At 40.7% G+C, this 14,988-nt stretch overlaps 1 protein-coding gene across 1 annotated transcript in view; it reads left to right on the top strand.

The window, feature by feature from the left end:
- LOC109918225 (thrombospondin type-1 domain-containing protein 4-like) overlaps positions 1–9,062 on the top strand; it is a 396,211-nt gene extending 387,149 nt beyond the window's left edge. The window contains exons 14-18 of the mRNA XM_048610590.1: positions 898–1,071; positions 2,418–2,591; positions 6,397–6,576; positions 7,807–7,951; positions 8,971–9,062. Coding sequence (XP_048466547.1) covers positions 898–1,071; positions 2,418–2,591; positions 6,397–6,576; positions 7,807–7,951; positions 8,971–9,062 — 765 coding nt within the window. The remainder of the gene's footprint in view (positions 1–897; positions 1,072–2,417; positions 2,592–6,396; positions 6,577–7,806; positions 7,952–8,970) is intronic.
- The last annotated feature ends 5,926 nt before the right edge of the window (positions 9,063–14,988 follow it).

The following is a 14,988-nucleotide window of genomic DNA, read 5'->3' as shown; positions in this document are numbered from 1 at the left end:
CCCATCCTATTCATGTATTTGTCAAGATGCCTTTTAAAAGTCACTATAGTATCTGCTTCCACTACCTCCCCTGGCAATGAGTTCCAGGCACCCACCACCCTCTGTGTAAAAAATTTGCCTCGTACATCACCTTTAAACCTTGCCCCTCGCACCTTAAACCCATGGCCCATGGTAACTGACTCTTCCACTCTGGGAAAAAGCTTCTGTCTGTCCAGTCTGTCCATGCCCTTCATAATCTTGTAGACCTCTATCAGGTCGCCCCTCAACCTCCATCATTCCAGTGAGAACAACCCAAGTTTCTCCAACCTCTCCTCATAGCTAATGCCTTCCATACCAGACATCATCCTGGTAAATCTTTTCTGTACCGTCTCCAAAGCCACCACATCATTCTGGTAGTGTGGCAACCAGAACTGAATACAATATTCCAAATGCGGCCTAACTAAGGTTCTATAAAGCTGCAACCTTATCTGCCAATTTTTAAACTCAATGCCCCAGCTAATGAAGGCAAGCAACCAATCAGAGTTGACTTGCCTGCTTGGAATTTAAATAAAAGCTTGGGGGAATACCTATCCCATTGCTACATTCTCCTTGGAAACATTTAAACCAATCAGAGCCCATTTGCCAACAATCAACACCCTTTTTCTTATGCAGTATAAATTGTTGTTTCCATTCTTCTAGTTTTCTTGTGTCTGTCCTGATGAGTGCAAGACAAAAAACTTCCACAACATTTGTTTTTGGCAATGCCCAAAAGAAGAAATTAAAGCATTTATTCAATGGAGAGACACCTGTTAAAGATGTGGATGAGCAGAACAGCCTAAGTGTTCAAATACCTATGTTTGGCTTAGAAGAGCTCCATAATAATTGTTTTGTTGCCTCTATTCTTCACCCTTTTGGCAGTGCTCAGTACCTTGTGGTGTGGGACAAAGGATCCGGGATGTAAAATGCATTGACAATCTCGGTGATATCGTTGACGATGAAGAGTGCAACATGCAACTGAAGCCCGCTGATACAGAAAATTGTGACATGGGCCCATGTGCAAAGAGCTGGTTCCACACAGACTGGAGTGTCAGGGTAAAGAACTATTATTCTCTGTCAAATCTCTCTGTACCAATATAGCCACAGCATTCTTTCCTGTTCTGCACATGCTGACTTTATTCGAGAGAAGTTAACAGTACAGAGGTAGACTTACATCCTTCAGTTAAGTTATCAGTATTGAACTAGAGAACATGATCTGGTAGTAAGGGAACATCTTAGAAAAAGAGACCAGAAAATAATATTCACCATCAGGTTTTTAGTGTCAAAAGAAGGATCACAAACTTTGGACTTCAAAATAAAAACCGAAAGAAGTGTGGATGCTGTAAACCAGGAACAAAAACAGAAGTTGCTGGAAAAACTCAGCAGGTCTGGCAGCATCTGTGAAGAAAAAAATCAGAGTTAATGTTTCGGGTCCAGTGACCATTCCTCAGAACTGTTCAGGAGTTCTGAGGAAGGGTTCACAGGAGTTCTGAGTAAGGGTCACTGGATCCAAAACGTTAACTCTGATTTTTTTTTCTTCACAGATGCTGCCAGACCTGCTGAGCTTTTCTCGCAACTTCTGTTTTTGTTTTGCACTTCAAAACCTTGAAGGATTAACCAAAATATCATATTTCTCATGAGTCAGAAATTTGCTGAGTCAAGTCCCATCAAACTAAGCTCAGGGCACAAGCCAAGTCTGTTTTGTTCCAGATCCACAATAATTTCACCACTGGTCCTTAAAGAGATTTCTGCAGGCTGCTGACAGAGGTAATTTCTCTGGTTTCCACTGAGCTCGATTTGGGGCTAAAGAGAACAGACGTGCTTATGCTCATTCCACACCCATACTACAGACTGTTGCTGACTGGTCCTCACATATTCCTAGTCACTATCCCCGACCAGGACGTAACTTTGGACCAAATCAGCCAGTCACTATTGGAAAGAGCAAGCCCAGCAACGCACCTAATTGCCATCCACAGTTCACCAGCGTTGTGAAAATAATATCTGAGACCTAATTTTGGGTTAACCTCAAGCCATCATCCTTGCAACCCTTTGTCACACCTAAATTTATGTGTGCATCACTGGTGTTGTTCTGTAAATCTAGTACAAGAGATTAAGAAGATTAAACAGCAAGCATCTTCCATTAGGTGAATTCATGGAACGGCAGGAAGAATTTAATACTGGGATGTTTTATTTCTTGAATGTTTTATATCGAACAGGACTTGAGTTCTGGGGAGAGTTAATTTCTGGAGTAGGGATTTGGATAACTCTGGGAAGGAGGTTTATATCTGAGCGGTTTCATATCGAGAAGTGACCAGTATTATGACACTTCATATGTTAGTTTCTGTAGCACGGTTTGTTATGATTACTTTGTCACTGCATGTTTGGTTTGTGTCTTACTGCAGTGTTCTGCAGAGTGTGGCCCAGGCATCCAGACGAGATCAGTTGTATGTCTGATGAATCACATCAGCAGCTTACCTCTAGAAGGCTGTGGGGTTGAGAAGCCTGAGGATGTACGACCTTGCAATGTTGGTCCTTGCAATGAGGATGTCAGGTGGTTCACAGGACCATGGAGCCAGGTATGTTTCATTAACATCTTACAACAACTGAATGATCAAGTGGAGCTTGAAAGGGTAGTAGAGGCCTATGGACTGAATGCTGGTGAGTTGGGAGTAGACTGGTAACTCATTTTTCATGGTCGCAGATACAGTGAACCAAGTGGACTCTTTCTGTGCCATAAACTTTCTATAATTCTAGCACAGCGCAAGAGTATACAGTAATAATTTTCTACATTTTTATGCTTATTCAGTTGAATAGAAATTTGCTGTTTCATTTCAAAAGAATCGTTTTGGGCTTATAAGTAACTTCTGCTTCAACAACAATGCTCTGTCCGTAATAATTAGGTAATGTCATTTTTGTGTATGAACGTGATTGGACATGTAATGACAAGGCTCCACAGCCATCAGTTTCTGAAGTGGGATTTGAACTTATACCTTTTGGTATCATCAATGTGAAGACAGTTATCACTTTGAAATGTCTTTCAGCTGTTTCATAGCCAATTTCAAATTAGTCATTTTCTGAGTTATTTCAATTGGATGTGAATTCTATTCAGTTTTTTGCTGTTAATTGGGGGCTCACTTGTCCTTAAATGTGGTACAAAAGGGTTTTGTATGTATCCCTATGTCTGGGCCAGAACGTCTGGGTTTAAATCCTACTTGCCCCAGAGTTGTGTCATTTTTTTTCTTTTTCTACACCAACCTGTTCAGAGATATTATTACATCTCTCTGGAGTAGGTGGGACTTGAGCCCAGGTCTTCAGGACTAGAGATGCTGACACTACCACTGCACCACAAGAGCCCTTCTCACCAGTCCTGAACAAATTAATTAATAATATGTTTCAGTTTGGCTATTGACCAAAAGGTTGGCAGTTCAAAGCTATCCTGGGATGTAGCCTCCCCTGTTTAGGGATCATGTTTGCAGTGGTAGTGTCATCCTCTAGCCCAGAAGGTCTTGGTTCATCTACCACAGAGGAGTATCATAGTATGTCTGAACAAGTTGATTATAAAATTGGATTTTTTATGCGCATAGGAATGACATTTTAATTTTCATTATAAAGTCTTGGTTTGTTCTTGTTTTGTTTGTTTTTATTACAGTGTGTCAGCTGTACCCCTTTCAAATGGGACACTTAATTGGTAATGGGTTTACAAAAGCGGTAGGAGCAGTTTAAAAGGGGAGATAATTTTTGGTGACACAAGTATGACTCACAGGAACATTCAAAACAGGAGCAAGTATGGGCCATTCAGCCCCTGAAGCCTGCACTGCCATTCAGCCAGATCATGACTACGCTTCTCCCTCAGCACCATTTTCCCACAGTATCCCCGTATCGCACGATGCCTTTAATATCGATCTCTGTTTAGAAAATGTAAACATAGAAGCAAGGAAGGCCATTCAGTCTCTCAAATCTATTCTATCATTCTAGATCATAGATGATCATCTACTTCAATTGTATTTTCTCATAATATTCTGATAACTCTTGATGTAATTAGTATTCAGAAATATATCAATCTATGTCTTGAAACTACTCAGCAATGGAACTTCCACAATCCTTTGGAGCAGAGAATTCCAAAGATTCATTTCCCACTGAGTGAAGAAATTCCTTCTCATCTCAGACCTAAATGGTCCGTCACTTATTTTCAAATTGTCTCCCCCCCCGGTTTTAGATTCTCTCACACTACCCTCTACCAACAGCCAACGAACATAGCCCTGGAACATTTACCTTGTATAGCTTTGTGTGATGCTGCTGAAGGAAGTGAATGTTTAAAGTCATGGATTGCATGGCAGTTAAGCAAGCGGCTTTGGTCTGGATGGTGTCAAGCTTTTTGAATGTTGTTGGAGTTGCACTTATCCAGATAGTGGAGAGTGTTCTATCACACTCCTGACTTGTGCCTTGCAGATGGTGGAGTGAGGAGACGAGCTACTAACACAGAATTCTCAGTTTTTAGTAATGACAGTGTTTATGTAGCTCATCAAGTACAGTTTCTGACCAGTGGTAACCTCAGGATGTTAATGGTGAGAGTTGCAACAAATATAACTCTTGCTTTCTAGAGAAATGTAGAAGTATTCAAATTATTAGCTTATTCTTGTGATAAGACAGCTCTGTATTTCATCTTCTACAGACTTAAGTTTCATAAAGTGTAGTTTAACAGTATATTTGCATTACGTTCAGGACGGATGTTTTATGTTATTATCTCTTTTTCTTATATTATGTATGATTTTCTCCTCAAAATAATAAGGTTCACAGCATTAGATGCAGATGATCACAAATTGATTAAGGAAACTGTTGCTAGTATTGATCAGTGGTACATAGAGTGCAACTTTGCATAGTTTTATTGGCAAATGTTGACAAGATAATCTAGCCTCATTAAAATCTGAGCTGAGCAAACTCTTCTGACAATCACATTTTCATATAGTTTTTTTTTCTGAGTCCTATTCCTTTTTTATATCACCTTACATTCCTTTCATGTCCCTTCTCTGTATCATCAGTGTTACACATCCTAAAAGATCTACCAAACAATTCGTAAAGTTCATAAAATACCAAAGGGCTTTTAGTGTTCCCGTTTGGCTATTACTTTTCAGTCACAGAGTTGTTCTGTATTCTGCTTGTCTTCTGAAATCTTTCACATGATTCTTTTTGCAGTTTGCTGTACCTCATACTTTGTGTTGTCATCAAATGTTCAGAAATGTAAAACCAGCATTAATACCTGACGTATATGCCTTCCATTCATTTTCCGCTTGTTTGCTACTAAATGAGACTCCTGTCCCAACAGGCATTTCAAGGTTAGGAAAGACAAAGTTGGTTGCACAGTGAATGTTCCTCAACTTTTTGTCAATGATGCTGCTCAACTATGATCTCATCCATCATCCTGATACTTCTCGAATCCACTCTTCCAATATTCCGTAACCTTCCTGAACAAGGTTGCCAATTCACTGGAGACTCGGAGTAGTTTAGTGCCAGAAATCCAAAAATTACTGTGTCAATTGATTAGGGAACAAGTGGCTGTAATCCTACAGAGCCATAAAGTTTACAAAGCTGAGAAAGCAAGACAAAATCAGTAATGAATGCATGATGGAATTGACAGCCAGATAAACAGAGGCTCAGAGACTGGATAAAAGCACTCATAGACTGGCATTGTACATCCCCAATCTAAGCCTGCTTGTGATCATTGGTTATCAATGAGAGAAGCAACATTCTAATCATCTTTTAATAAATTTCAGGATCTAGGAATTGGCTCAAAATCTTCTGAAGTTTGGCAAAGAGGAGAGGAATTTAAAGTGTTTCACTTCGCGAGCTTTGACCACGCTATGTTATTTTTCTTTTTCTTCTGAGACACAAGGAGAGCATTTCAATGGGGATTCTCCAGCTAATCCATTTTAAACTTCAGTGGAAACAGCCCTGGAAACCCTCAGGAAATGTAGTCAATGCCATTGATGCATTTATCCCAGGAGCTCTAATGGATCTCCCACCACTGGTGGCAAATTCCACCTAAAATGTAATCCCTAAATGTATTTGTTTGTGATCACTGAGGCAACAACTGTAACAGAGGGGACCATTCAGCCTCTTGAGCCTGTTCTGTCACTATTCGGTTAGATCATGGCAGAATTATTTTTCAATTCATTCGAGCTATGTAAGCTTCACTGTCTGAGCAAGCATTTATTGCCCATCCCTAATTGTCTTGAGAACAAGGTTGAACTGCCTTTTTGAATCGCTGCACTCCATTTGGTGTTGATGTCTCTATTGAGTTAGATCAAGGCCAACCTGTATCTAACTCCATTGACATGCCTCAATTTCATAGCCTTCAGTAACTTGCTGCTGCTCCTTTCACAGTGCTCAGCAGAGTGTGGCAATGGAACCCAAATTCGAAGTGTGGTCTGCCTGAAAAAAACTGACGACAAACTTACGGTGGCAGAGACGAGTGAATGCTCCCACCTGGAGAGACCAGCATCGGAGCGAAGCTGTCACCTGAGGAAATGTGATGTCAAATGGTACTCGACAGAGTGGAGCGCAGTAAGTATTCCAACAGAAGAACTATCCATGTGAGTGGAGTAATTCCACAACAAAAGGAATTGTCAATGGGGAGTGCAGTAACTTCACCTAGAGCAGAATGTTATGCGCTATCTGTACCAGTGCACAGCGTCGTCAGTGGTACTACATGTAAAGTATCCTATCAGTGAGAAATATATTAATCTATAACTATAATATGTTGCAGAGTAGAGTGAAGTAAGTACCATAATTAGATATTGTACCAGAAGCATTAAGATTCTGGTAACTAGCTATTGCCAGAAATACTTTCATCTGATAGCCAACTCTGTAACCAGTCCCTTTTTAAAGTCAGTTGGAACAAGTGTGAATGCACTTCTTATAACTCAAGGTCCTTAAGGATAAGTGTCAGTAACTCGAGTTTTTTTTTTAACTTCACTTGTGGGTGTGGGCCAGGGGTGTCACTGGCTGGCCAGCATTTATTGTCCACAGAAACATAGAAGATAGGAGCAGGAGAAGGCCATTCAGCCCTTCGAGCCTTCCCCGCCATTCGTCACGACCATGGCTGATCATCCAACTCAATAGCCTAATCTTGCTTTCTCCCCTTAACCTTTAATCCCATTCACCCTGAGTGCCATATCTAGCCACCGCTTGAATACATTCAATGCTCTGGCATCTAAGATGGTGATGATGAGCCGTCTTCTTGAACTGCTGCAATCCATGTGCTGTAAGTAGACTCGCAATATTATTTTGAGAAAGGGATTTTCAGGATTTTAACTCAGTGACAGTGAAGGAACAATGGTACATTTCCAAGTCAGGATGGAGGTGATCTTGCAAGAGGTGGTGTTCTCATGAATCGACTGCCCTTGTTGTTCCAGATGGAAGTGGTTGTGGGTTTGAAAGGTGCTGTCTAAGGATCTTTGGTAAATTTCTGCAGTTCATCTTGTAGATGGTACACGCTGCTGCTACTGAGCGTCGGTGATGGAGGGAGTCAAACTATAATTATGCTCCTCAGCAAACTATTGCATAAAGCAGGATATGTCATGATTCAAATGTCATTCCATGCCTTCAAACTATGAATGAAAAGAATATCTCAGGGTTCAGTGGGAAATATATGAAAAATACTGAATTTATCAAGCTGCCTGGTTGTGCAAAGGGCCGTTTCTAAATATCCTTATCAAATGATGAATCATATTGGCAATTCCAATTTGCCTGTTGCCCATTTGCACCTTACTCCAGCCAAGTTTCATTTTACAGTGCTCGAAATCCTGCGAAAGTGGCTATCGGGTTCGAGAGGTCAGATGTCTTGCAGATGACATGACACAAAGCAACAGTTGTGATTCCTTCCTAAGGCCAATTGATAAAGAAGTCTGCAACACTAACCCATGCATACCCGAGATAGGTATGGTATAAATGCACTGTTTGCATGTGTGCACGGTTGCCTTAGCTCTTCTGTATGTTTCAAAGAAAGAAAGTTAGACTTACATTCATTTTGTGCCTTTCACAACATCCTAAAGAATTACAGAGTCACTGAAATACTTCTCAAAAGTAGGCCCTGAAGGTCAGCAGCTAATTTGCATACAACAAGCTCTCACAAACAGTTCTGTGATAATGATCAGATAGTTCATTTTTTGTGATTATAATTGAGGGATAAACATCGTCTAGACCATTGGAATTAATGTGTTTTTTCTTTTTTGAAATAGTGCTATGGGATTTTCAATGTCCATTTGAGAATATAGACGGGACCTTAGTGTAATGTCTCATCCAAAAGAGAATATCCTGTCTAATATTGCAACTGTATGTAAGCCTGAATGTTTGTACCCGAGTGGGATTTAAACCCTCAAACATTATGATTCATAGACAACTGTACTACCCACTGACCTACATCACAATCATTCTCAATTTTAATCCAGTTCTATTTGAGCTGTGTGCAATGCAAGTTAAGGAATGTTTGCATAGGATATGCCAATAAGCTCAGTTATATTAGTCTAACATGGATGGAAAAGCTCCCTGCACTGTGTTCCAACCTCAAAATTCAGCCTTCATCATGGAGAAAAACAATTTACAGCATCAGTGTGATGTTTTCCATTTCCTATACCAATCACTCTGTGACCCTGCCGTGCAAATTCGCATTTACCTTCAAATGACGGACATTTGTTTGTTAGAGACCTGAGTTGGAAACAGTTTAAAATGACCAAACAACTTGCAGCAAAAAGTTGGGGGTGTGGTACAAAATTCATTTAGCTATTGTGTAAAATGGTGGTGTCACTCATGCAAAGAAACGTTAAACATTTTCCAGATTGGAAAATGTCTAAAAATGTTGGCCGTAGATAATTCTATTGACTGTTCTAAAGAGCTTACCCTTTTGAGCACACGTCCTGCATTTATTAAGTTCATGTTCTGCCCCTATTTTTACCATAGTTTACCACAAGAGCCCACAACATCATTCTGCATCCTTACTGTTGGTCGGGTATATAGTCAGGAAAGATGTGGAACTGCTGCTGATTCATTGATTACAATCGGAATAGACCCTAACTCATTGTATAAATAATGCCGAGAGTATTCCGTAAGCTGTAGAGCAATAATTGTTGTTTCTCACAAAGGAACTGAATCCTGCAGATCATTGTGAACAATGTGTGTGCACAGGGGAATGGCCATTTGGCTTGAACTGTCTGTCCCAAAACTGTCTGTCTGTGCAAAAAAAAACTATAGTCCCAGTGCCCACATAATTTCCCCATAACCCTGCAAATTTGGAATGTCAACTCATTTTATAATGGAACCCAGCAGGTAAGGTGATAACTATGACATCTATGATACTGTCCAACACATTTGGAAGCATATGCAATTTGAAAATAGGTGCTGAACTGAACAGTAAAGTTCACTGCCACGTACTGCACCGATCTTCTGTTCAAAGGCAGGTCCTTGGCTTTGTCTGTTGTGCTTCATTTGGATACTCTTCCTTGGCAGTTATTTTCTACAGGTGGTTTGCATTGCAAGGGTGAAGAGACAACTCTCATTCCTATCCCAGCCAGAATGGGAATTGACCCTGTGCTGCTGGTGTTATCCTGGACCGTATTGCTAGCCACCTAACCAACAGAACTTGTCTAACAGGCAGCATCAGAGGAACAGGAAAGCTGACATTTTGAGTCGGGACCCTTCTTCAGAAATAGCCCCCATTTCTGAAGAAGGGTCCCAACCCAAAATGTCAACTTTCCTGCTCCTGTGATGTTGCCTGGCCTGCTGTGTTCCTCCAGCTCCACACTGCTTCTCTGACTCCAGCATCAGCAGTTCTTACTATCTCAGAACTCCTTGTCAATTACTTAATGCTGCTATATTTGGAAAGAAATGCATGTTGGAGGAGGTTGACCTGTTTACCCAAGTCGGATCACTTGACTTGTACTTTCTACCACCAACTTAGGCAATGCATTTCCATGGAGTATCAAGCAGTGTTGATAGTCTCCACAGGAACGATCTCAGGCATGCAGGTGGCAAGGTCTCTGAGGAACACTGCCACTGAAAATATCAATGTGTTGAGTTCAACAATCCAATATATGAGAAAGGCTGGCTTTGAAATATTTGGAAGAATTCTGGAGATGTGGTGGATGTCAAGATTTGCACAGCGTGTAGGTATAAGCATTAACAGGCATAAGAAGAGATTTTGAAGTTGCTGGCCTCCCTCCAGTATTTTGCTTCCAGTAAGAAACAAAAAATGTCCCCTGATCATGTAGGATTATACAGCTGGAAAAGGAAAGGCTACTCCAGGCAGTTAGAAGAGATAATCTGGGTCTGGAACACACATAGCTAATTGATTAATGCAGTAACAGGCAGATCCCTAGGTAAAACACTCAGCAGTCCTTCACTCCTACTCTTTTAAAAGGCCAACTCGGAGGGTGGTATACAACAAAGAACATAGTGCACTAGTACAAGCTGCGCAATGAGTTAGTCGCACATTATGGCACATATTTTGCACACTCTCTAGCATTGTAAAGATTTTGTTTAAAACTCCAATTGGGCCAAACTTTGCACATGTAAGGTGGGAGGGAGGATTAACTACTGGAAGTTAGAATTTGGAGAAGATCTCAAATCTGGAGAGTCTTCATCCTGTTTTAACATCTGTCCTAAATTCCAGTGAGCAGCAACAAGTAAATTGTAAGTCAACGTTCCAGTAGTATTACACGTATTCCAGACTCATTAAGCTCCAGAGATCTTTTCCTGTTCTTTTTGGCATTTCCCAAGCTTCAGTTCCCCCATAGAGCAACCTGAACCATTTCAGAGTCTCTCCGTGCAATTTGAGGCACATACATTTTAATTACACTCACAGGCTTTGGTCCTTCCTACATGCATTGATAAAAAAATATAAGTGATAGGAGCAGGAGGAAGCCATGAAACCTCATGAGTCTGCTTCGTCATGCAATAAAATAATTGTGGATCTGATCATGACTTCAACTTCACTTCCCTGCCTTCCCCCATAACCCTTGATTCCTTTGTAGAAACAAAACCTACCTAACCCAGCCTTGAATGTATGAATGACATCACCTGCATGGTACCTGGGCGAGAGCATTCCAAAGATTTCTGACTTTGAGTTAAGAAGAAGGATAAATTATGATGAAACTGATTACAAAAGGATCTTGATCAAATGAGTCAATGGCTGAAAAATGGCAGCTAAAGTTCAATTTGGATAAATGTGAGGTATTGCATTTTGGTCAACAAATAGGAGCAGGACTTATACAATTAATGGTAGGGCCTTGAGTAGTGTTATAGAAAAGAGGGATCTAGAGGTTCAGGTACATAACTCTTTGAAGTTTACATCACATATATACAGGTTAAAAAGTCATTTAGCATGCTTGCTTTCATTGCTTAGTCCTTTGAGTTTAGGAGTTATGAAGTCATGTTGAGTTTGAACAGGACACTTGTGAGCCCTCTTCTGGAGGACTGTGTCCAGTTCTGCTCATCCTGTTATAGGAAGAATATTATTAAGCTAGAGAAGGTTCAGAACAGATTTACTAGGATGTTGCCAGGTATGGAAGGTCTGAGTTATAAAGGAATCTGGACAGGCTGGAACTTTTGTGTGTGTGCGAGGTTGAAAGGTGACCTTGTAGGGGTTTATAAAATAATGAGGGGGAGAGATAGGAATAATGATAAGTGTCTTTTCCCTAGAATGGGGAATTTCCAGACTGGGGACATATTTTTAAGATGACGAGAGAGAGCTTTAAAAAAGACATGAGGGGCAAATCTTTTACACAGAGGGTGGTCTGGAATGAATTTCCTGAGGAAGTGGTGGGTGCGGGCACTGTTACTAGATAAGTACATGAATACAAAAGGTTTGGAGGGATATGGGCCAGGAGTAGGGAGATGGGACTAGTTTAATTTGGGATTGTGTTCAGCATGGACTGGTTGGACCGAAGGGTCTGTTTCGGTGATATATGACTCTATAACTTCTCTACAAGACAAAACATCTATTCACCATCTAACCTGTCAAGGTCCTTCCAAATCTTACTTGTTTCATTAAGATCACTTCTCATTTTTCTAAACTAATAACGACAGGCTCAACTTGCTCAAAATTTCCTCATAAGATAACCCTTCATTTCAAGAATAAGCCCAGTAAACCTTCTCTGAACTGCCTCCAATATAAGTATTACCTCTTTAAGTAAGGAGACCAAAACTGTACACAGTAGTCGGTATGGTCTTACCAACACCCTGTACAGCTGTAACAAGAGTTGCCTATTTTTAAATTCCAATTCCTTGCAAAAGAGCCCAACATTTTATTACTGTACCTGCATGCTAACATCTTGTCATTCATGTATGAGCTTGAGAGCTCTGGTTTATGTGCAGACAAAATTATAGATTTAGAATGTCAAAGAAACTTTTGACATATGTGAGATGCGAGAGTGGCCATTTTTGAGGAGCAAATTCACTTTTTAACTGGTTTAGCACCGGTCTTACTCTGAAACGATGGTACAAGTGATCATTTCATCAAACTGTATTCCTGGAGTTCCTACCCTTCTCTGTCATTAAGAAAAGGATGGAACCCTAAAATCCCACTTGGTGGGGTACCCCAATCTCCTGCCATAACCTCAGTGGAGATCAGACACCTAGAGAAACAAATGTTTGGATCTATTTCTCTGTGAACACCTCTGATTTCCTGCCCAAGTTACCTCAGTAGACTGGGAGAACCTTTATGAACATTCCGACTGCATGGCTGACTGGAGATCACAAGTGGGTTACTGAATGGTCAGGCCAGTGATGTTTCCTCTGTGAGATATCAGAGCTAGTTCCCATCTTGAAATACATTTCTTTTTCATATTATGATAGTTAGCATGCTCATGAATTGTTGGACATATCCACTGTCGTCAGTTTTAGGGAGAATTGGTGTTTTAGGAATTAAAATTTTGCTGTCTTGCCTTATTTATTTCTAGTGCTCCCTTTGAAATGCACCAAATTGGGCACTAATCAAAAGGGACTGCTTTTCATTTGGAATATGCTAAACACTAGATAATTAGACCTAACTGTTTGTTTGTAATAAACTGATGAGCCTGTAGAGCAGATCTCCCTTCTTGCATGTACTGCCTCTGGATGATACTACCTGCCACCACATCATTTCATTTCTGCAGTGCATTCCTGAATGGGGATGGAGCAAGTGTTCTCCTCTGGCCATTCTCACCCTTTCCACTGCCAAATTCCATCTCAGCCTCTGTGAGGGCACACCCATGAATGACGGTAGACTCCCAAGTACGCTTCAATGTCTGTCATCATTTGCAAATCCGATGGGGCCATTCTGTCTGCTCCTCGATTCAGAATAATCCAAAAGTTTGAAAAAAATCAAAATCAAGTTGCAACTCTATAATCCATATCCCATTAGTCCATGAAATCCTTCTCTCCATTACTAATTTAAAGCATTGTTCTCACGTGGTTAATCTTGGCTTCTAAGTCTGGAGTTGAGTGAAATGAATACCATGAATCTCTGGTTTATGTTGTACTTTCTTCTTTAATGTGGGAAAATAATTAACATTTTTCATCTGCCTCCTGATCTGACTGGTTTCAATCACTCTGATAAATACTAACATTTAATAGTTAACAGGTTGCGTGGAAATACCTCCACAAAACCACCATAATCAGAACAAGCCACATTTGCTACTTCAATCTCCTTAGTGACATTATGACTTCATCTAGTATTCATCATCTTGTACTGTAGTCACTTTAAACAGCCCAATACAGCATCATTGCAGAACTTATCACAAAACCAATAGCTCAAAAGCAAATGAAAATCATGAAAATAATAAAAAGGATAAACTGGATTACAAGGCTTCAAATATGTTTCTGGTACAGCCATTAGCTGCAGAGACCATTTTCCCTTCTGTTTCCAAAGACCCAAAACATCAACTTTCCTGTTCCTCTGATGCTGCCTGGCCTGCTGTGTTCCTCCAGCCCCACACTGTGTTATCTCTTGTTCTTATAGCTTGACTTGTTTTTACTCGCTAACCGCGTCTTTATTAGTGGTGGATGGACTGAGCTTTCTCAAGTGCTGTTTGAGAAGTTATAGCGCAGAAGTTATATGTCATTTCCAACATGTCACGTGTAGCCACTTGTAAAAGTGTCAATTGTAGAATCGCTACACCACTATGCTCTATGCTCATCCTGCACCACTTTCCAGGGCATATTGGGAGCATGTGGTGAGGCAGGCAGTCTTTTATTAGCAGCTTTATGGGTACGCAACTTTCAGGGCTTGAAATGAACTTGCCAATCACACCAGAAAGTGTATGGACACATTAACCTGCTGTGTTGTAATATGCAAGTTCCTGACTCGTGTTATTGACCAGGGCATCACTGGTTATTCTGCATTCAGCTATCTGCTATCCAGCAGTTATCCTTTCAATCTCACAGTTTCTTCTAATAATGACAGTGTCTTGTGCTGGGCCAAGGCAAAGGCATCATGGTTGCTGCTTTTGTATCTCGCAACAAACCTCTGTTCTGCTTTGGTAGTTCAGTGGCACCTTGTTATGGGTCAAATGCAGTACTTTGCAGTTTACTACACGAATATACAAACAAGGAGCAGGAACAGGCCATTTGCCCCCATAGGCCTGCTCTGCCATTTTATAAGGTCACAGCTGATGTAATTGTAACCTCAAAACCACATCACCGTCTACTCCCAATAAGCTTTCACCCCGGCCTTGCTTACCAAGAATCCATCCACCTCTGCCTCAAAATTATTCAAAGAGCCTGCTTCCCCTGTCTTTCAAAGAAGAAAGTTCCAACGGCTCAACCCTGTGAGATGAAGAAAATTGTCCTCATCTCTGTCTTAAATGGGTGACACCTCATCTTTAAACAGCAACCTCTAGTTCTAGCTTCTACAACAAGAGGAAGCATCCATTCCACATCCACCTTGTCAAGACCCCTCGAGGTATTTATATGTTCTAATCTTATACTTACTTTGTGTGCTAT

Source organism: Rhincodon typus, chromosome 1, assembly GCF_021869965.1.
Source record: "Rhincodon typus isolate 14 chromosome 1, sRhiTyp1.1, whole genome shotgun sequence".
Lineage (NCBI taxonomy): Eukaryota > Metazoa > Chordata > Chondrichthyes > Orectolobiformes > Rhincodontidae > Rhincodon > Rhincodon typus.
This window is presented reverse-complemented; position numbering and strand designations above follow the sequence as displayed.